Genomic DNA, 22,694 nt, shown 5'->3' with positions numbered 1-22,694 from the left:
TCTTCGATTTTAAAAGAACCTAGAGAGAATAAAACCGAAAAGAACCTAGACTCGTCTTTAATTAGTGTATATCGCACCCGACTATGTTCCGCATTTTTTTAGACCACGAGACAGAGAATACACCTGAACGCGAATCGCTTAAGAATAACAATATATATTTATACAAACTTATATGTTAATAATACACGTATACAATTGATGAAAGACAGGTACAAATATAGAACGTAACGTACGCACGATAACGAGAGTGTTTCAGTCTGGACGGAGCCCCGGTCACGAATATTTCACGACGATGGATACTGAAAAATAAAACGCCAATGATACTTCGACGCGTTCAAGCCTTCTTCGGACGTTAAAACATGAGAGGATCAAAAGCGAGACGCGTGCAAGTCGTACAGGAACAATGAGAAGCATCGATAACGGTAAAGAGCCTTGTTAAATCTCGATCTGACACGGTGCGTTAATCTCGACAGACATTTCGTGGGAGACCTACCTAACCGCTACCGGTAAAAGAGAAGCCGATGAGAGCGTGTGCTGGGAACAGATTTAGAAGTGGAAAATTGATGAGTACCTGCAATCGAACGTTTGAGGCTCGTTACCACCGTGTTCGCTATCTGAGAACCAGGTAAAGCACCATGATGTCCAGAACTGAAAACGATACGCGTCGATCTGACTACGTGCGCTTTTTAACGATCGAGGCTAATGATTTGCGATGACGGTCGAACAAAACAGGTGCTGGTGCACGATGTTCGCGACAGAGAAACATAGACGTTCGGAGAACGCTTTAAATCAGAAATGCGCGATCAAGTTTTAAGTTTTTATGGAAAGAGGATTTTGGACATCTTTGGTGTTGAGATCTTGGGAGATTCACAGACTTTGAAGACGTGGAGATTTGGAGAATAGGATTATGGAGATACAGAGATTCAAAGATTATACATTTTGGGAGTATATGATAGATGTGGACTTTGGAAATGTAGGAATATACTGATTCAGGGATTTTGAAATCGAATTTAGGGATATAAGAACTTTCTAATCTTCCCTTTCAGCAATTCCGTCACCTAAGAACGTCGCAAACTTCGTTGAATTTTGCGAAGAATTCTTCACAACTTACCGAGCTAAAGGATAGCGCATTCCTGCTTTAAATTGTAAAGTGCGATAAAGAGTAGAACGACATGCAGTTTATCATGCATGTTCAAACATAGACTTGCGCAAACTGGTGTCGTACCGATAATGCAGATTACGACCGTCACTGTGATAGTGACCAAGACGAGTCTCGTTCTGAAGTTCTGCAACCACGCCCTTTGCTGTGCTTTCTTCGCGGTTGCCCTGAATTCGTTGCCAGCCATATTTAACCGATCACTGGCTTCCTGAAGATCTTCTAGCCTCTCGCCACGTTCCATTACCTTCTGTACGTTCTCTCGCATCACGCCAGTGACCTCTTGAATTTGTAGCCGGACGCTTGAATAAAAAGTGACGCATTGTTTAAACACTTGGCGATAGAAGGACATTCCTCGATGATAAGGTGATTGTTTAGCAGAGAATATATCAGTGAAGCAAAGTACGAAAGCAAATGCGACTACCATAAACGTGTACAGACATTTACCTGTCCATTTTTCCGTCCACCCTTGTTTCTCCCGAGGACGTGCTCGGTCGACTAAAAACATAAAAACCATATGGTAGAATTCATCAGAGACAAGAATATTGAATAAAGATTGTAAACTTACTTATAGACCATGTTTTCTTCTGCATCGCTCTCAGGTTCCAAAAGCAGTTCCTGAAACAATTTGAATCCAGTTTGAAATTCCCGCCATTCAACGATATCTCTGCCAACGCGTCAGCTATGGCGTACGTGCCATAAGGAAAACGACTCACCTTTTCGTCTTTCGCAGCGGCTATAATATCCGCCTTGGACAAATCCCACTTACTGGTCGTTGACATGATCCCGGTTAATCAACCTGTTGCTTCTGTTTCGACGAATTGGCTGTTAATACCGCCACGCGACGGCCAGTTCTCGCGAACGTGTCTCGAACACGCTACTGGAACACTCGATTCGTAGCCATATTGCAGTGATTCTGCTGTTCCATCGACCCGAGCCAAGTTCGAAACTGGTTCTGAACTTGTAGACTGAACGGCAGATGGCGTGGATCGTGTTGACCGGCGTATTTGAAAACGGGATGCAACAGTTTTGCACCGGGACACACGTGCACTCTTCGCAAATTAATTGGGGAGAATTTAGTTTGCTCGGAGAGAACTTAGCTCTGCAAATTTTAGCATTTAACGTCTTTGCGAACTGTTCTCGAAAATATTGTTAAGTACTCGATGTAATTTCATTGGGCGTGATTCAATTTTAAGATTCCTTCCGATTTAACTCAATTTAATTCGCAGCGATTCGACATAGTTCTGTGCCAAAACTGATCGTGTTTCAGGGGTAAATAAAATGAAAAAGCGTACACACTTCTTATATTGCTTTTATTCGACGTAAACACCAAATGCTAAATTCTACTACAGATATCATCGAGTTACAACGATAGATAATAAAATAAGTTGATTGTCGTATGAACGTGCAAGGGGGAACTGGAAGTATCGTTAGATATGTCGAACAAACGTTAAACAATGCCATTCTCAAAGTTTCGCCGCCATTATGTTTAGCAACTAACTGGATAAGAATGTTTTGTCCGGCAGAATAAAAGGAGGGAAAAATGTTCACCCTTGCACGATTTTTCTCGCGGAATCGTTCTTTATACAGTAGAAAAACGTCAATCGCATAAACGACAAGTCGTGATAAAACGTGTCGGATGAACTTGTGTGTATATAAAAATAGACCAGCCTTTCGGGTTATTCGAAACTTCGGTATCCGCAACTTCGTAGGGTGATGAACAACATGAGAAATGATTTTTTCAAAACGTTTTCGACACACACGAATAGCTGTACATTACTCACGCGGAGTACGAAAACCAATTCTGTTAGTCTCTTCTTTCACACGCCAGCAAATTATACAGCGATATTTTAATTCTGAAGTACGCGAAATAACAACGTTACAAATAAACGTTATGGAACAAGTATAGTCTAACGATTACGATTAAATACGAACTTTCTACAAGTTTTATAAGCGGTTGCTCGATATGTGAAGCGCTTATCTAATTCAACAATCGTGTCGCTTTAACGATCGCTATCGTTATCGATAATCTCGTGGCCTCGATGAAAACAACGTCGATAATAACGATATAATAGGTCTACGTGCACATATACCGACGGAGAGGTCTCTCGTCTTGTACGTACGTGTTTAGGCCGTCCCTACTCGACTGAATTGCGTGCATCCTCACGATACCCATTTATCCGCGGCCGAAGCGTCGAAAATCAGACAAGAACGTGGAAGACAAACGAGAAAAGTTCGATTCAAAGAATCTCTTTCGAAGTATCGATTGCGGAGATAATGACTTTCGTTCTATGTACTTTTGTAATTAATCAATTTCGCATACGATCCTCGGAATAACCCAACGTTTCGATACAGACTTAATGGCTACGTTACATTATACACTTACACACGATATTGGATCGTTTATGGGCCGCGCTAAGCGATGGAGACGTCCAGCGTCGCTGCAGACTGGACGAGACCAGCGTCCAGTTGGCTCGCTCGTTAGCTCGACTTTCAAAGCGAAATATATTATGACGGATTCGCGTATCACCGCGAAAGGGAGCGCTTTGAAGAAATAATCATTCGCGTTGTTACTCCCACTCGGTTTAATTAATTAGTCCGAGGACCACCGTTTGGGAAAACGCTTTGAAAATCGAGCCAACCGAACGATCGAATTTGGCGCGAGTCTTGACATCAATTTCCGGAAGTAGCTGTCGTTTTTACGCCGATTAATACGAACCGTTTAATTGAAGGTTGCTATATCGCAATTATTGGAAAATTTTCTCCATCTCTTTAGTCTCTTTTTCATTGTCTGCCTGGACGTACGCTGTTATTTTAATCGATCTGACTCCAAAGTGATGAATTTCGGACGAGTATTATTTTTTGCGTTCTATTGTAGATTGTGGTAAAAGAGCATCAATATTTTGGACCAGATAATAAAAGAGCATCAATATTTTGGACCAGACCTTGCATATAAATGAACGCAAGCCACTTGAGAGCAAGAGACAAACGGCAACCATTAGATCCTAATAAATAATCGAATCGTGTTCGAAACAGCCGCCAAATTCTCCCGTGCTGTCCGCGCGATTAATTTGTCCTCGATTCTAATTTCGAGGTCTGGCGCGCGTCGAACTCCAATTGCGACGCATTCAAAATCAATTCTTCGGATTATTTGATTTCCAGTTTGTTCTTGAGATCACGAAAAAATACTACTGAACGTGGGAATAAAATTTTGACCATGTTGCACAAATTTCTGAAAGAGGCAAGAGCGATCTCTTGATAACATTATAAGAAAATTTAATATTTGATAAAGAAGTTCTTAGAAGTAGCAGCCTCAAGGGCCATATAACGGGACTCAGCGTCGTCTCCAAAAATTAATTTTATTTTAAGCTAATCTTCCAAAGCGTCAGAACAATTTATGCCGCAAGATATTAAACTTTGAAACGGTAATTTTTGCGATGCCTTCACGCGAATCACGAACCCTCGCAAACCGAAGCCATACACGCGTCAGAGTTCGTGTTTCTCGTTTTCTTCGATTGTAAGCGGATATTTACTTACCTAGCGGTTCGGAAGTTCGAGCAAATATTATTCGAAGGACAGGTGTGATCGGAAGGGTAAAAGCTACCCTGTTTGCGCGTCCATCCTCTTTCTGGGACACGCGTAGGCTCGAATTCGTTAGGCGGAAAGAACGGCGAGAAATCGATAACAGATAAAACAGCGTGGTCAGAACGCGTCAACGAATACGGCAAAGACTATGCATCCATGCACGAGATTTTATTTTCCGGAAATATCGGTTCACGTCGCGAGTAACGATCCTTGAACGACGTTCCGATCGTAACCGAAAGCGTTAAACTCTCTACGACATCGTCCAACGATTTCAATAAAATTTCTGTAATTGAAAAGCATGAACATAAAACGGATCATGGGATGCTCAAACTGCGCGTTGACCATTACCTCCCGCGTTTACGAGAAACGTTCAGGAAGGATTTAACCCTTGGCTTTCGTTGACGATTTGAAATTTAAATTTCCCGTTGTTATAATTATATGTACTGCATTTTTATTACTGCGTCAATTAAAATGTTATGTGGAAACTGTCGGTTGGAAAAGAACGTTTGATACATTAAACAGGGAAAAATGATAATTGTCTACAATTAGTGGACTTAGTAGTTGACGTGTTAACAAGTTCGCTACCGTTTGGAAGCTTGCCCATTGCTGTATTTTCAGCAATTTAACATGTGCGGTTTACACGTTTTACTCGTTTAATTTTAATGACGTGCTACAATTTGAATCCTGTTAGCGAAAGATCAAGTAGCGAACGCATTAGTCACGTTTAGAGTACGTGAAGATTCTCGCAACTCTTGCTTTTACTATCGATCAAGCACATTCTGTTCAGTATTTCCCTGGTCAGATTCAAGCTGAGTGCGGTCTTGCTGCCGTGTAGTTTCGAGAGAAACTTCCCCTTGCTACCCTGTCGTTTCAGCTTCTTGTCGCGAGTCTCTCGAAGCCGTATCTGTTTGAGTACGCCCACGAGAAGCTCGTCCACGTTGTGTTGTATCCCGCTGGACGTTTCGATGAACTTGCATTCTCTCGACGTTGCCAGCTGCTTGCCCTCTTTGAAAGAATACGGAATTCGATCACCGGATTCCAACTCCTCAAAGGTCTCTCATCGAATTTCAAGTTCGCGCTAATAGTTCGGTCTTTGTGTCTCGAATTCAATTTTGGACTCGGTGTTCCGTGAAAAACGTTACAAAGATTACTCGATTGTCTCTTAAATCAATCGTAGTCTCTTGGAATAAATTTTTGGACAACTTTTTGAGTTTATATATTTTTGGACTCTCATTAATTTAAAAACTTACCGTTTGTGGAAATTGTGCGACTTCTCGCGAGGTCAGACTTGTTTCCTACAACGATCACGGATCGTTCTTGCGTGTAATGCTCTCTCCACAGGTAGTTCAGTATTTCCTCGGCAACCTGGAAGCTGGTGCGCGACACGATGGAATAAACGACGATGCAGGCGTGCGGCTCGTACGTGGACAAAGAATTTTCCACCTACGCAATGAAATTTTCGGAATACCTTCCCACATAGCGAACTCATCGAATTTTAAACGAAAATTCCGCGAAATTTAGTGCTGTTACACTTACACTCATTTCCACGTAGGGGTGATCGATAAACACCATTTCCGATTCTTCTGCGTCCAACAAGATGGAGACCGTCTTCTCGCCGAACTCGTCGTCTGCAAGACGAAATTTTCAGGTGAATTCACGCGGAAAAGCCCCGGAACGTTAAACAAGCGCTTCCGGTGGTTTCACCAGAGTTCAAGTGTTCTCGACGTTGCTCGAGAACGTTGCTAACGAAACACGATACCAGATTTTTGCTAAAGCCATTGTTCGTCGCGTGTTCGATACAAATTCAATGGTATTTTCAGAACAATATAATTGCTAAAGTTTAACGATCGCACGCTTTCGTGTTTCATTCATTAAATTCGATCGCCGCGTCCCGGATAGAAAGCGACAGCCAGCGATAACATTCAATGTCCAAGCAATAATATTGTTCCGCTCTCGTCAATACGGGGATCTGCTCGCAGTGCAGCGTCGTTAAACGGACGATTATGCGAGACAGAAGCGAGCGAAGTAAATGAATACCGTAATCGCTTCTGGCAAGCGTAGAACAATAATTGTCGTGTAATAAGCGCGACTGCTTCGACAAGTGGCTACACCCGAGGCAATCAACCGCGTTAACGATCAGCATTGAGCGAGCTACACGAAACCGCCATTATCGTTGGCTACCGGGAACTTAGGGTCCGAGAAATAAAATCTAGGAAAGCTTTTCCTGTCCTTGATTTTATTTTCAATCTTACAATTAACTTTAGGTGCGAGACATGGTGATGAATTGCGGGAATACAGGGAATATAAGGAGTAGTATAAGGACGAGCAGTACTCGAGGAGTATGTGGACGTAAAGGGTTATGGATGTGGATTTTTAGAGTGTAGAGGTGAAAGATGTGGAGATTTTGAAATGTGGAGATTCTGGGATATGGGAATATGAGATGTAGGATTTTGGGGTGATGGGATTGGGGCGTGTAGGGATTCTGGGGTGTAGACTTGTGGGGCGGAGGAATTTTGGAATGTGGGAGTTCGGTGATTTAGGAATTCTGGCATGTGGGAATTCTGAGATGTAGAGTTTGTGGAGCGTAGAAATTCTGGAATATGGGGATCCGGTGATTTAGGAATTCTGGGATGTAGACTTTGTGGAACGTAGGAATTCCAGAATATAGGGATCTAGTGATCTAGGGATTCGACGGTTTAGGTATCTGTAAATATAGCACTCGGGGAGTCCCAGAATCTCAAGATAGAAATTTTGGGATGTGGAGATTCTTGTATCTAGAGATCCAGAAATCCAGAAATCCAGAAATCCAGAAATCCAGAAATCTGAAAATTCCAAATACCTAAGAACCCAGATATCTAACACAAAAATCTCGAATCACAGAAACAGTAAATCTCCACATAGCACACGTGGCTATAGAATGCCACCCCGTCTATATTTGAAACGTTAAATAATGACATGTGATAATTAGCGCCAGCGTCAAAGGCAGCTTTTAAAATATTCGTGGCAGACACTCATTTCCGACGGTAATCAAAGCGAATCGTTCATTACTGGTCACGTATAGAATTGACGACAAGTAGAGTGGCAATCAGGCAACATTTCGAAAAGGAACGAAGGAAATCCCGCTCGTTCGTAACCTTTGCTGTGATTTCACGCGTGCGTTTATAATTAACGTTGCTCGCCTAACCGCGAACTCATCGGGTTCACCTAGATTTCTTTGCTTCCTGGAACTTTTCGAGCTACAAACGATGGAGCACGTCGATGGAAATGTTCAGGTTTACGCTGTAAATGAAAGGTTTGTTTGAACGTAAAAATATTTCATCAGACGTTGAAATTTTCTTTGCTGAAGTTACTCGAGTTCCTTTACGGACCGCTCTTGAGAAGAGAAATTGAAAATAAAGTTACGAGGGTTTGGTAATTGCATGGTTTTATATTCCGTTTGTGAAAATTTTGATACATGAAATAATGTCACAGTTTTTATGGTAATTTTTCAATTAAATTCGTGGAATTGAATGGTTTTGAAGAATGAATTCCAATGGTTAAACAATGGTTCAAACGGTTTTGAAGATATTAAAGTTAGCGAAACGTTCACGAGAGAAAGGAAGTGGAATAAATCCTTTGCGACGTTTTTCTTCAGTAATTTCGTTCGGGACGTAAATGCAAACATGAATTCCAGCAACCAGTCACAGTTCGTGAATCCGCGAAACAGTGCCCCGTGGAAATGTAAAAGAAAATCGTAAAAGAACGAGCGGGGATAAAACCATCGTGCTGAAAAGTCCTTCACGACCAATATACGATGATAACAAAGTTAAACTCCTACGAGAAAATGGTGAAGATAAAACAATTGAATTTCGTCTGATATTTATCGGGCAAAAAACTTTTATCAAGAAATCGAAGGAAAATAATACTTCAGTTTAAGGAATCCGCTGAAAATTCTTTTATAAAATTCTTAAGTTTAAACGGGAACTTGGTTCTGGCGTTTTAATTGCGTTCAAGAGATCTCTTTCCTTAAGGACACGAAGGAACAAGTGGAAGTAGAACTCAGAGGAGGTTTCTTTCTGTATTATTTTACGTTATGGCAGTCGATCGAATGGTAGATTGTTATATTGGTATTTTTATAAAAATTTGTAGGACGCTGGTGACATTGGTATCAGGTCTTGATATGTCACATGGACTCTCGCATACTCTTAGCTTTTGGATTATTTAGTAATTTGACAATTTGGAGAATTTAGCTGTGGGGAGTTAAGCTTTGATGAGTTTAGCGTTGAGGAGTTAAGCTTTGATGAGTTAAGCGTTGAGAAGTTAAGCGTTGATGAGTTAAGCTTTAATGAGTTAAACTTTGAGGAATTAAGCGTTGAGGAGTTAAGCGTTGAGGAGTTAAGCTTTGATGAGTTAAGCGTTGAGGAGTTAAGCGTTGAGGAGTTAAGCGTTGAGGAGTTAAGCTTTGATGAGTTAAGCGTTGAGGAGTTAAGCGTTGAGGAGTTAAGCTTTGATGAGTCAAGCGTTGAGGAGTTAAGCTTTGATGAGTTAAGCGTTGAGGAGTTAAGCGTTGAGGAGTTAAGCTTTGATGAGTTAAGCGTTGAGGAGTTAAGCGTTGATGAGTTAAGCGTTGAGGAGTTAAGCTTTGATGAGTTAAGCGTTGAGAAGTTAAGCTTTGATGAGTTAACCGTTGAGGAGTTAAACTTTGATGAATTCAGCGTTGAGGAGTTAAGCTTTGATGAGTTAAGCGTTGAGGAGTTAAGCGTTGAGAAGTTAAGCTTTGATGTGTCAAGCGTTGAGGAGTTAAGCTTTGATGAGTTAAACGTTGAGGAGTTAAACTTTGATGATTCAAGCGTTGAGGAGTTAAGCTTTGATAAGTTAACCGTTGAGGAGTTAAGCTTTGATGAGTTAAGCGTTGAGGAGTTAAGCTTCGATGAGTTAAGCGTTGAGGAGTTAAGCTTTGATAGAAAAGTTAAGTGCAGTATAAGGATTTGGAAACATTTGAATTCGAATATTTCAGAATTCGAGACTCCAAATTTAGGAATATGGAAATAATCGAGTTAAGATCAAAATGGTTACCTAAACTGGCGTCATAGGTGTTCATATATTCGCTGGTCATGAACTGCGAGACAAGCGCAGTTTTGCCAACTCCAGAATCACCTAGTAATACTACTCTGTACTTCGGAATGTCCTCCATGTCTTCGCTTTCTGTGCTGTCTGCTCCGACACCCTGACCACTGCAACATGAGCCCTCGAACGGTGACCTTTCGCCCGAGACGTTGCTGTTCCTGCAATACAAAGTTTAGCTTGAAACTTTTTACATAATACAAGGTTAATTTATCGCGTTGACCATAGTGATCATAAAGTTGAGTACCAGATTAAAAGATAAGATTGAAAGATTAAGAGTACAAATGTCAGTTCTCCCTGTGGTCAATGCTAATTCAGGTATCTGATGTACGTTTTTCACTGCACTCAATGTGTTAATTTAAATTATCGGATTACAGTATAAAATTTGTATAACATTGATAACAATCTTTATTATATAAATGATTCCGAAAGCAATTGTCATATCTTCATAGCAATTATTTTTAATATTTTCCCTCGGTACGTGTGTCGTTCGCAAAACTGGGTCGTATTTCTATTTTAATCACATCGGAAGAGAACAACGAAACAGCCGGGAAAATCAAATTCGCGAGACCGAGGAATATCTCGTCCTTTCAGTATTCGACGAATCGGAAAATAATTCCAACGGAAAATTCTAATGAACTCGTATCGAGTCCCTTTGTCGAAAATCGTTCGGCTTAAACCTTCTCGAGTCATTTGCGATCGAAAAATCGAATCGCGAGGTTAATGGGCCAAGAGCGTGTACCATCGAATCTTAGAGCAACGGCAGTTCATTCGTGAGATCAAACCCCTCGATCGAATTTCCATCAAATCAACGGGGACGTTACACGATACATTACGCAAATCTGGACAATTTTTCTCGTTTCTCCTAAATGGGGAATTGAAATTTCGATAGCAGAAGTCTCGCTTTGTTCCTCTGATGAGAGCATTGTTGAGTCAATTTAATAGTGAACAGTTTACAATGAATTGTGCTCATAGTTTGGCACTAGCCCAAATAATGTAACTACCCGAATTTCAAGTGAAGAGGAGGTATTTATAAATAAGGAATAAATTAGTTACTCGAATATCTTGGGAAATAATTCTAGAATATAACGGATGACATTTGGAGATATTTTATTTTGCATGAAACTCTTATTCCAAGAAGGATTTGGAAGTAAAAATTCCTGGATTTTTAAACAAATTTGTTTCGTTGTGAAACTTGTTTCGAAATTGCAATATTTTAACCCCTTGCTATGGTGACGCACTTTTGGACAATCGTGACGCACTCTTGGACAATCATGACGCATTCTTGGACAATCGTGACGCACTCGTGGACAATCATGACGCACTTTTGGACAATCGTGACGCACTTTTAGACAATCGTGACGCACTTGTGGACAATCGTGACGCACTTGTGGACAATCGTGACGCACTTTTGGACAATCGTGACACACTCGTTGATAATCGTGACACACTCATGACGCACTTGTGGGTAATCGTGACACACTCATGACGCACTCTTACTTCATCGTCAATTTTACCAAAATTTTGAATAAGCTTGGATTTGAACTTCAAGTCCAATTATTTGTATAGTCGATCAATACCAAATTGCCATAAAATTACAACATTTTTTGTCTGTTTTATTATTGTACCTCATTAGTTCTGACTAACGCGCCTGAATTATAATGCAAGGTTAAATAACTCTCAGATCTGGAGTTATAACCCTTTCCCTGAATTGTGTAGTTTAAATAATAGTGCCTTTGTGTATGGAATTAAATTCCACAAACGACAGGACTGGAAGCAGTAAAATTTCTTTCCGCGAGATTTGTCCCCACGAATTTTTCTTGTTCATCGAACACCGATTCCGACACCAATCGTATCTTGCTAGAGGTCTATCGATCGCCTGCGGCTAGACTAATCAAATTTACGCGCATGGTGTCGGACACTAGGGAGAACACGCGTGGAGAAAAACTAGGGACGCTGGATTAATGTGGGTCCGGTAGAAAAGCTACCTAAGCCACTGGCTGCCGTGATACGACAAAAAGGGAACAATGTAAAACGAGAAAGCTTCTTTTTTCAGGACCGAGTACCAGATTTACGGACATTCGGGGGCATTTACGTCATGGGACATTCGAAAGAGTCGAAGATTAGGGTTTATTGTGAAACGTTTATTGACAGTGTGAAAATTAAGAAGTATGAAAATTTGAAAGAAGATGAAAAATTATAATTTTATATAATGAGTTAATACTAGTTTGTCATTAAGTTAATTTAGAATATGAAGTTCTACCTAAATAATTGCATACTGTAACTTTGTAGGATTATTTTAAGATGTCTGACAATTGCATAAAATTCGATTCCTTGTACAATGCAGTTTAATGAAGAACTTCAGACTACCTGCAGATCTTAATGACAGTCACATTCAGAATTGCATGATAATTGCATAATGTAACATAACTATTTCATGGTGCTCAGCAGGTGGATTAAATCTGATTGCAAACTTCGAAACTCTTTCCTTAACCCTAGCGTTCATACATGAAGACTATATTCATGCTCCGTAGTCTTCAAGTCCCCAGTCCGATAATTTGCAGTGAATATTTCAATGAAAGGAAGTATTTGGCAATGGCGAAGCAGTAAACAACTTCTTTTTGCGATTTTGAAGAAACGTTTCGTTTTCGTCGAGTCATAGTGATCACGTTGCGTTCTAGCCAAGAACAATGCTTGGTGCATTCCTCTGGCTTGGCACGTGTGTAACCGAAGCACGAAGATGGCGCTGAAGATGCAGAGTTATATATAAACGAGGGGATCTTGGTAAGAAAACGAAAAACCGGTGCAAATATTTACACCGTCTATTTGGAGAGGCGACGGAACGCATCGACCGGCTTGCTGATCTACCAACGATACGACGTAATAATTCGCGTAATAACCTGGGGATCCAGGTGCCGACCAGACAGCTGAACTTCTTTTTCTATCCTCGGAAACCGTGTTTCTTATTGTCGCTCACAATGGAAGCCATATTTCTTAACGATCGAGCTTCCAACGACAAAGGAGAACAATCCCGTCTTTTCCACATCTATTCTTCCTTCAACGTCGCTTTTTAACGAAAATACACAGTCGAATACTGCTTTTGCGGAAGATTAAATGTTTGCGGTGAAGACTATGTACTTTGCGCGGATTTTGTCGATCCACTTACAAATCTCTGCATTTGCAAATTTATTGATGACTAGGTTCTCAAAATCTAGGTTCTCAAATATCTACTTGTCAAGTAGACATTTTTCTGGATTCTACAAATTCTCATATCTTTCAAATCAATAATTTTTCAAGTCTCCAAATTCTATAATTCACAAATTTTCAAATTAGTAAATCTACAAATTCTCAAGTACCCAAATAGCCAGATTCTTTAATTTTTAAATTCTCTAACTCTCAAATTTCTGAATTCACAAATCTCCGAACTCTCGTGTTCCAAAATTCTATAATCCTCAAGGAGTACTCTACAGGAGTATTACAATCCTCAAGGAGTACTCTAGGAGTATTTTACAATCTTTGAGGATTTTAGAATACTACTATAATACTATAATACTACAATTCCCAAAGTCTCAAATCTGGAATTTCTCAAATCCCCGAATTCTGAAATCCTCAAATTCTACGATTCCTTAATTCTGAAATCCCCAAATTCTATGATCCTCGAATTTCCAAATTCCCAAATTCTCAAATTGTCGAATTCACAAACACTCTAATTCTCAAATCCCCCAAATTCTACAATCCCCTTTACCACTCCTCAATTTTTCATATCCCAAAATTCTACTATCCCCGAATTTATAATCCCCTAATTCTGAATCCCCCAAATTTTCAAATTCCCAAATTCTCAAACACCCTAATTCTCAAATCCCCCAAATTCTACAATCCCCAAATTTTCCAACCCCCAATTTGTCACATCCCCGAATTCTCAAATTCCCAAATTCTCAAATCCCCTAAATTCTACAATCCCCAAATTTTCCAACCCCCAATTTCTCACATCCCCAAATTCTCAAATCCCCGAAATTCTATAGTCTCCAAATTTTCCAACCCCCAATTTCTCACATCCCCGAATTCTCAAACACCCTAATTCTCAAATCCCCCAAATTCTACAATCCCCAAATTTTCCAACCCCCAATTTGTCACATCCCCGAATTCTCAAATTCCCAAATTCTCAAATCCCCTAAATTCTACAATCCCCAAATTTTCCAACCCCCAATTTCTCACATCCCCAAATTCTCAAATCCCCGAAATTCTATAGTCTCCAAATTTTCCAACCCCCAATTTCTCACATCCCCGAATTCTCAAATTCCCAAATTCTCAAATCCCCTAAATTCTACAATCCCCAAATTTTCCAACCCCTAGTTTCTCACATCCCCGAATTCTGAAATCCCCAAATTCTACAATCCCCAAAATTTCGATCCCCCAAATTCTACAATCCCCAAATTTCCCAATCCCCAAATTCTCAACCCCCAAACCCCCAAATTCCCGACTCCCACTTCCCAAATTTCACAGCTCACCCTCCAAAAGCGAAAGATGCACACAATTCACTCTTCAGCTCAGTTCTTTAGAAAAGTGCCCAAGCTCCTCAACCTCCATACAAATCCTCTTTCGATTCTTTCCTACCTCTTCAGCTTCCGTTTTTCGACTCGTCGAACGATTTTTACGTCAAACTTTTACGACGCATAAATTCAGAATCGCTAAAAAAATTGATACATAGGCGTCGATAAACCAGCGAGAACCTTCCACAAGACCCAGAACGTCTCTCTACGAGATATTTCTCTGAAGTCATTTCCGGCAGACGCGTTTTTGGTGAGCCATAAAGTAGGGTCTCTATTTTTGGGAACATGGAGTTTTAAAGCACCATGGAAATGTAACATCGATACATTTTCCTCGTTTTGATGGAATAAAAAATATAGTCATTCGCTTTACGTAAATCGGAAAACACATTGCAGCTGACCACTCAAAGGATTAACACGTGCGCGTATTTTCATAAAAATGCAAATGCGTTTTTTGTCGGATATTCGAAAATAAAGAGATATTTTGTAAAAAAGCGGAAATATCTGAAATTAATTTTTTGTACCGTTAATACTTTTTGACGTTTACCTTTTCGAGAATCGGATTTGCATAAAACAACTTGCATCGAGCGCAGAGATCACCGTAAAATCTCTGCAGCCAGTAAATTTTATTCGAAAATAACGAACCGAGTCAAAAGTGACCAATCATAAAATACATGCCTTAGTTTTAATAAATTTTCCTCGGAATATGTCCTTGACCGAAGAAATAGCGTGACGTTGTTTCTATAAGAAACGAAAGCGGTATTTTTCGAAGGACCTGTCTGGCAGTGTTCTATCCTGCGGACGTCAAAGCAATAATTAAAGATTCCTGTCAAAATTTCCGGTAAATTAATCGGAATGATTTGGACGGTTGGCTGACAATTACCTCGTGAATATTTATCGCTCGGAAACCCGACACACACGTTGGACCGTGTCCATCGACGAAAATCAAATTCACGGTTACGAGTTAATGAGTCATAGATTATTATTCGGTAATAGTCACTATGGAAGACTTACTCGAGCATCGAAAGTGACTCACACGGTCCGGAAAATCAGCCTTTATATTTAGTGAATCGCAGAAGTTACCTGTTAACGTAAGAAAAACAAAGAACGATTGTCTGAGAAAAATCTGGCAAGAATTCAACCGTGAATAATCGTTCCGAGACAATGATGAAAACATGAACGTCCGGGATCTTCCTCCAAGAAAACAGAAGTCTACGATTATTGTTTTAGCATAGTTAAGTGGAATAGATCTTCCAAAATTATTAAAATATTTTGCACGCTAAAAGGTAAATTTCGAGTAAAAGTTCGCTCTACGACTTCTTTGTAATTTTGAGCGTTAAAATAGAGCTTCGATATTGGAAAACCATAAAGACAAGTGAAATACCACAGAGAGAAATATTTCTCGAGAGAGAGATGTCGATCTAAAGATGTTTGATCAACGCTACCCACTTTCTCCCGCTTCGCGTTTCATTTAGCTGTAGCTAACAAACGTTGATCCTAATTCCTCGGGAGACGAGCTCTTTCCATGGTGCTCCTCTCCTGGGACTTCTTCCCATTGAACTCCGGTTACTTGTGGATCATCCTTTCGTGTCGGGAACATCTTCGAGATGAGCAAGTAAAATAACATTATCGTACCGCTGTTACTCCGTCATTTCCCGAGGAAAGAACCGCTGCACGTGTTGCTTTTATCGCTGTCTTGTCGACTTCAAATTTCAACGTATCGCTCTACTTAATTTCTATGGAAACATTGAGCTCTTGAAGTAAAGAGAAATTGTCTGTTACGTGCAAATACGTAGCTGCAAATTGTTGTTGAGATTGAAAGGATGATGGGATATGCATAGGCATACAAATGATGTTTAAAAGAAGTGCAGATTTGAGAATGTGTCTGAGGACATAATCGAAGAATCTGGAGATCAACAAATCTAGAGATTTCGACACATGAGTACTTACAGACCAAAGAATATATGAATGTGGAAATATAAGAATATGTGTACATATGTGTACCTAAGGATCTGACAATGTAGCTATGTAGACACATAGGGACCAGGTATACAGGTTTGAAGATATAGAATTCTAACAATATAAAGATTTGGATAGAAATATATAAAAAATTGAAGATATTAAAATGTGGATATACCAAGACCTACATAGCCTGAAACCTGTAAATAAATCCAGAAGTGTAGAAACTCAGAGATGCAAAAATCAAGCCTGCTATCAAACTACAGAAATGTACAGACGTACCAAGAACCTAAATCTAATATAAATGAAGAAAATGAGATCGAACCCCATTTTAATAAATTACTAATAAACCGTGAATCACATTCCCCGAAAAGTATTTTCTCAATGTGATCAAAATCGCAAGACTATTTTAACCATTACTATTCGGGTCATCGAATATTCCGCCATAAACATAAGATGGCTGTCTCGTATAATAGAGAATGTACGACGGCCACGTGCGTAGGACGCGTATAGTTCAAAGAATTACAGAAGCCTGTCAGTGACTAACCTAGACCCGATAATGCAGAAAAAGTGAGCTGGGCGTCTGGGACGCTTCGTTGTCGGAAGAACATTGACTCATCGAGGAGCGTCGGGCATACGCGGCGAGCCATTCGAAATTCCACGAATATTCCTCGTCGTGTCGTAAAGCCGCCAAACACGACTTACGTACATTCTCGCCCTCTTGCACCCCTGATCCGTGCACCGTCCACCACGTGATCACGGTCCTTCCACTTCCCCGCGTCCAACGACCGGTTTAGAATAACCGAAAGCTCCGTGGTTCGACCCATTCGCGAGTTCGAACTCGAGTTGTTCGCGTCTACTTCCTATCTTTCTTTCTTACCACCCTTGGGAACCGGGACACTTCGCTCGATAATGGAGGTCGCTAAAGGTGCGTGTAACAAATTCGATTCAACTGTCCCCTCTCTAACTACATTATTCTTCGAACACCAGCTTCGATTTACAAATCGAATCTTTTAATTACGAGCTATTCTTCTTCAAGCTCAAATTCTCTTTTGATTCTTTCAATTACAATTTGTGTAAAAATTGCGATTTTTTACGTGTTGGTATTCGGATAGTCAATTTAATTATACAAGACATAAGATCTTTGTGTTTTAACCCTGTTGCTGACTTGTATATTAATTGCATTGAATATTTACCAAACCCTCACACAAAGTTTGATTAACACTAAAACCAAACCGGTCAAATAACTGGTTCACAAGTTTCTTATTATAAGCTACACATTTTGTTAAAACATTCCTTGAAATCAGCATTGATTTTCATCAAGGTAAAGAATAAATGTGTGTTCGTTTGTTTATTTATTTTTTAACTTCAAATTGGTAGATTTAGTTTAATAACCAAACTTGTTAAAAGTTTCAATAGAAAATTGAAGACGTCGCTCGATTAAAATCCTACTTTAAAAGAAATTTCATTGTACTTGAAACGTCGAGTTAAGTGTTTAACCCTGAGCACTAATGAGATCCGTTTTCAATTTGCAGCAAACGAAAGTGCCGATAGCCTGGTAGAGCAATCGATGAACATCACGGCGGAGTCTAAGTCCGTGTCGACGATGAAGTCGGTGCAGAGCGTGCAGACGAAATCGGTGATCGAGTCGTCGACGTCGATCAAGTCCGTGACTTCGTCGTCGACCAGGTCGCAGCAGAGCATGGAGTACGAGGAGACGGTGGAGTACAGCGACTAGAAGACATCGCGTAAATCAAAAAAATACACCCTTTCGTGCCACGTGGAGGAGAGTGGTATTTTTGACTCGACTTCCGCTCCGGAAGTGCTCCGTTAGTGGACGAGTTTAGACGTTTCGAGAAAGGAAAACATAGTCGAAAAATCTGTCGTAGTGACAGGAGAAACGAAATGGACGTTCGCCAGGGGACGAAACGAACAGTCGAAGAAGAGGTAAAAGGAAGAGCAGAAATCGAGTCGAAGGACCGATGGGTCAAGACATCCGCAACAATATGGAGCTACGTTACAGAAATAACCACCGTGATCCGAGATGCGTGATAATGAAAAGAAGAAGGAAACGAAGGAACGTTTTGAAGCCTCGTCCATTAGCTGGCTCTCCTCCAATCGGCGTGGTTCATTGCCAAATACTCGCCCCTTCCTTCCCAGGATCCTCTTAGGTCCGCTCGATCCTCCTTTTGAATAAGTAAGCTTCTCCATCATCGTCACCTTTCGAGACCACACTTCGTTGCGAACGGTTATCTTTGTACAATAAACTTTCTAAGATATTGTTCTCTTGTCTTCTTCAATCTCCCCTCTTTCTGATAATTCAGATCACAAAATGGTATCTTATACGAATTCGTAAATCGGACTTTCGTAAAAGGTACATCTCACGGATGTACAACACTGTTATAGTTCAGCGACGTCTGACGTTATACATAGCGATACAATCGCTTCTACAACGTGTGGTAGGAGAAGTTTAATGATGTGTAATTAATGCGTAGATAATGAACAATACATGGGAACACGTTGGCGAACGTATGCGTAACATGACATGTGAACGTACGGTACTTCGCGATGTAGTGCACACAGAATGCAACATGTGGATATAATGCATAGAAGTACCAAACATAGAACTTCGTGATAATGCAACTTGTAGCACAATACGTAGACAATGCAACGTAGAAGCAGTACCATGGGAATACATGTTACACAACGCGTTCCGACCTAGACCTTGCATAGTTAAGATGTGTTTGATTCGCAGTTAATTTTGATAACTGAAGTGCAATTTTCATGTAACCCTTAACCTTTCCTTTTCTCGACCATTGGCGAAGTTCGAGCAAGAAATATCAGCGTTATTTGCCGTCAGAGACGACCGATAATTCAACTGGCAGGTACACACAGAAGTGGGTGGGATATGGGTTCGATGGGGTTTTCGAGATCCAATTAGCTGACGTCGAACGAAAACCGTGAAAAGCTAAGCAAAGTGGCGAACGTTCCTCTATTTACGTTCGACTAATCTTTTAGCCTCGATAAGGACGTCTTTGAATCGAAGGAAATTCGAACACGATGGGAGCAAAATTGAGGCTTACGGGATTAGGTCAACGACGGTAGGCTCTATGTTCCTTTCACCGGAATATAATTTCAAAAAAGGAGCATTAACTTCGTTATAACATTACATTAATTTAATTTAATGTAAGGAATTCTCATTTAGTGACAATATTTAAGGTAGCAAATTCAGAATTTCGAAATTAGTCCATGTCTGACTAGACACGACTATTTCTACTGCCACAGTAACCCGCGTAACGAACTACAAAATCTCTTCCGATTATTTTCCACGATATTCTTATTCATTTAGACCAACTCCCGCTGATTTGTTTCTGGGGGCACTTTGTTCGAACAAATTAACCTGAATATTCTGACAGAGTGCGAACGTTTATTAAACGAACGCAGGAAGGGAAGTCCTGGCAGAAACGTCTTGCCTTCGGACAATATGGAGATTTATAAACGTAATTTCACCGGAACAGTGTACACGGATAAATCTTGCTTAACCCCTTGAGTACGAATTACTTTGACCTACCGCGTGAATTTTCTTAGCCTCTCGCGACACAGGTCCATCGCAATATTTCAAGCATTCGAACACTGCGCCTGAAAGCAGTTACAAATTAATTTTGTCAACAATTTGTCGGGAAGAATGCTTTGATGGCTGGCTCGAAAATTAATCTGTCGCGGGAAATGCTTTGAGGGTTCTCAACTAATTACAGCGACGATATAAGGAAAGCACTGTTAATATTTATTATAAAATTGAAACTGCAATCGTGTCATAAAAATAAATTAAACTTGGCTAACATAGTTCGTCGTTGTAGAATAAATTCCCAATCACCCAAAAGCAATTTCACATGTTACCTGAAGCGAAATATAAGTTCGCTAATGAACCGCGTTCGAGTGGAATAACCCGGTGCTTTGTACCTCGCGAGTAGAATCGAGAGGAAGATAAAAGATAATTCGCTAAAGTGTACAAAGACACAGTGGCAAAGGGGTCGAGGGGTTCAGTCGAGACGAAATTCAGCGTCGTCTGACGAAATTAAGTGACACTCTCCAGGGAACCACTAGGACATGCGGTAAGCGTCACTGAAAGTTTTACAGGCCGTCAACTTTCGAGGGTCCTCGTTTACGACTTACACTTTCCCCGAAAGCTACGGCTAAACCGGCGAGATACGAGGGGAAGTTTCAATATCTTCGTCGAGAGATACGCTTAGGAGGACGTCTATTTGCGGGGAAAACGAACTTCCGTGCTAAATCCGTGATTAATACTTGACAATCAGAAGTTACTAACAGCCGACAGCTGGGGAATCATTGCAATTAATCGAACGGTTAAATATTGCTTAAATTCGATCTGCAATGAGGAAACCCTTAGGTGCTGTTTAATTCTGTTCACTCAGCAGAATTTATATTTCGAATTTTATAAGGGATGTAATGAACGTGATACATTAATGGACATAGATGGTAAATATTTTAAATGATACAGCTATGTGTTATTAAATAGTAAAGAAATTTTTGAACGTGTCTGAAAGATTGGTATCGTGTTTCACCCCTGAGATTGCTTATCAATTCACGATCAAATCGGAAGAGAAACGTTTTTCGTTAATTATCGGCAACACGAGAGAACACGCTCCATCACTTACGATTTGACCTTGTGATTCATCGATCTTTATCCACCTACAGGTAATTTCTCTGTTAGTATCGAACTAATTTTCGTCACCGAAACCTCGATTACCATTTTTTATAAAAAGTAGACAAAGTGCATGCATAAGTTTCTTCTCTGTCAGAGACTTATGGTCTCGAAGAAACCATACAATGTGCCGAACAATTGTAATTGTTAACAGAAATTTGTTCAGCATAAAATGACTTTTGTTGTGAAAATCTTTCAGTAATTTTTCAGTGGAAAAGTTTGAAAGCTAAGTTAAGAAGTCGAAACGTAACAAAGATTCGAAGTTAAATGTCTCGGGGGCAGAAGTTGACGTGATCGATGAATGTCACGCATTTCGCTCGTCATTGTTCTCGTTCTAGGTCGAATTCAATGCGATTCGATGGAAGAGGTTGGAAGAATACTAATCCTGAAAGAGGAACGTGATCGGGCCGGTGTTCGAGGAACGCGCTCGATTATCGGTTTCGAAATTCTCGAATTGTGGGTCGATCATATCGGCATAAAATTCACGGACACGTACGACTTGCACTTCCATCGAATTCTTCCGTGTCATATTTCGAAAATATTTTACTGGTACTGCATCCTCTTATGAACTTTAATATCTGACAATTGTGACATAAAATTGTGACTTCAATTTTAATCCATAATTCAAACCACTCACTTTAAATTATTACACCCGTGTTTTTTTAAAGTTATGAAATATTCTTAGGGATACCTGCTGCTGTTGACAGAAGTGTTGCTCCTGCTTCGTCTCGAAATAATCGAATCACCCCGATTAACGACACCTTTACGCGAGATGCTGAATGCCCGAAGTCTGTAGAGGTCGTCCCCGGCTCGTGGGTTGTACGCTTTTTCTGGCAAACTGTGCACGCGTGGCCTAATGTGATCCGGCACTGTAACATATTGATGGACAGTTAATTAAATCCGTGCCATTAGTTCGAACAGGAAAACAGATTACATAAACAGATATTGATTGGGTGTACCGTTAATTAGATACTGCTCATCGTTAACTGACACACTACTCTCTCCAAGTTTCGATCTTTGATCGTTTATAATCGCCAAATATCATTATAAAATAACGGGAGAGTAACTTCATCTTTGATACAAATAATGATGGATACAAAGTATAATTTATACCAGATAATCAGATCAAATTTTTTCATATAACAGATACAATTTATACCAGAAAGTACAGATAGATATAAAAAGGACTTGATAAAATTAACCTTCCAAAATAACATTGGAACATAAATTTGCAAATCTATTTTGGAAAGAATTTAACCGTTCTAACTTTGGAAGATTTACTGCTTAATATGCAGCTTGCCAATTTAAATTTCCTGCTCATCTACGGTTTAAAAATACATCGATTCGGTGATTTTCAATCGTTTTTCGAACATCAAGGTACACGTTTTATCGCTCTTCCGAATTTCCACGCAACCGCTCGTTAGATATATTTGCGAATTGAAATAACGCAAAGCGTATTGCCAAAACTGTTGAGCGATAAAGGAAAATTTGGTTTGCCCCTCTGTGAAATTTTCGTTCGCTTTTTTGTAGACTATTTTTAAACTCTTCTCTTTGCCATGTTCGCTTTTATTCGATACGTACAAAGTGTTACTGTAAATTCATTGAACGAGTTGATAGACAA

At 40.1% G+C, this 22,694-nt stretch overlaps 2 protein-coding genes and 1 long non-coding RNA gene across 8 annotated transcripts in view; 1 reads left to right on the top strand and 2 right to left on the bottom strand.

Moving 5' to 3' along the window:
- Window positions 1-138: 138 nt before the first annotated feature.
- On the bottom strand, window positions 139-2,103 carry LOC100874685 (vesicle-associated membrane protein 4). 5 transcript variants are annotated; one of them, XR_013038844.1, is made up of 6 exons: window positions 1,873-2,101; window positions 1,725-1,774; window positions 1,604-1,654; window positions 1,226-1,458; window positions 494-648; window positions 139-299 (listed from the first exon to the last, which is right to left on the bottom strand). XR_013038844.1 is itself a non-coding variant. In XM_012281936.2 (6 exons), exons 1-5 carry the CDS (start codon window positions 1,936-1,938, stop codon window positions 611-613), a joined length of 438 nt encoding a protein of 145 aa, XP_012137326.1. In that variant the 5' UTR covers window positions 1,939-2,101; the 3' UTR covers window positions 139-299; window positions 572-610. The 5 variants fall into 5 exon arrangements, 4 of the variants coding, with proteins under 4 accessions (XP_012137326.1, XP_012137319.1, XP_003699423.1 ...); XM_012281936.2 differs by having other exon boundaries at window positions 572-648; XM_012281929.2 differs by having other exon boundaries at window positions 139-648.
- A 347-nt stretch (window positions 2,104-2,450) lies between these two features.
- The window catches only part of LOC100883976 (Rad, Gem/Kir family member 2), a 28,478-nt gene continuing 8,234 nt past the window's right edge, over window positions 2,451-22,694 (bottom strand). For both annotated transcript variants that reach the window (XM_012281492.2, XM_076533966.1), the window contains exons 4-8: window positions 21,765-21,942; window positions 9,797-10,005; window positions 6,278-6,369; window positions 5,992-6,184; window positions 2,451-5,746 (exon numbers count right to left, since the gene is read on the bottom strand). In XM_012281492.2, coding sequence (XP_012136882.1) covers window positions 5,466-5,746; window positions 5,992-6,184; window positions 6,278-6,369; window positions 9,797-10,005; window positions 21,765-21,942 — 953 coding nt within the window. In that variant the 3' untranslated portion in view covers window positions 2,451-5,465. The remainder of the gene's footprint in view (window positions 5,747-5,991; window positions 6,185-6,277; window positions 6,370-9,796; window positions 10,006-21,764; window positions 21,943-22,694) is intronic.
- LOC143264875 (uncharacterized) lies at window positions 17,119-18,634 on the top strand. Its single transcript, XR_013038845.1, has 2 exons — window positions 17,119-17,278; window positions 17,886-18,634. It is a non-coding gene; the product is annotated as an uncharacterized LOC143264875 (long non-coding RNA).

Source organism: Megachile rotundata, chromosome 7 (assembly GCF_050947335.1).
Source record: "Megachile rotundata isolate GNS110a chromosome 7, iyMegRotu1, whole genome shotgun sequence".
In the NCBI taxonomy this organism is placed as follows: Eukaryota; Metazoa; Arthropoda; class Insecta; order Hymenoptera; family Megachilidae; genus Megachile; species Megachile rotundata.
The sequence above is the reverse complement of the archived record's forward strand: the minus strand, read 5'-3'. Positions and strand labels throughout refer to the sequence as shown.

What these genes read in the sequence shown, in the direction of transcription:
- LOC100874685 (XM_012281922.2), bottom strand. Translation starts at nt 1,938, where the DNA reads ATGTCAACGACCAGTAAGTGGGATTTGTCCAAGGCGGATATTATAGCC. An exon ending in GAAGAAAACATGGTCTATAA is followed by an intron (nt 1,655 to 1,724) that starts GTAAGTTTACAA and finishes TTATGTTTTTAG; the next exon opens with TCGACCGAGCACGTCCTCGG. An exon ending in GTGGACGGAAAAATGGACAG is followed by an intron (nt 1,459 to 1,603) that starts GTAAATGTCTGT and finishes TTTTTATTCAAG; the next exon opens with CGTCCGGCTACAAATTCAAG.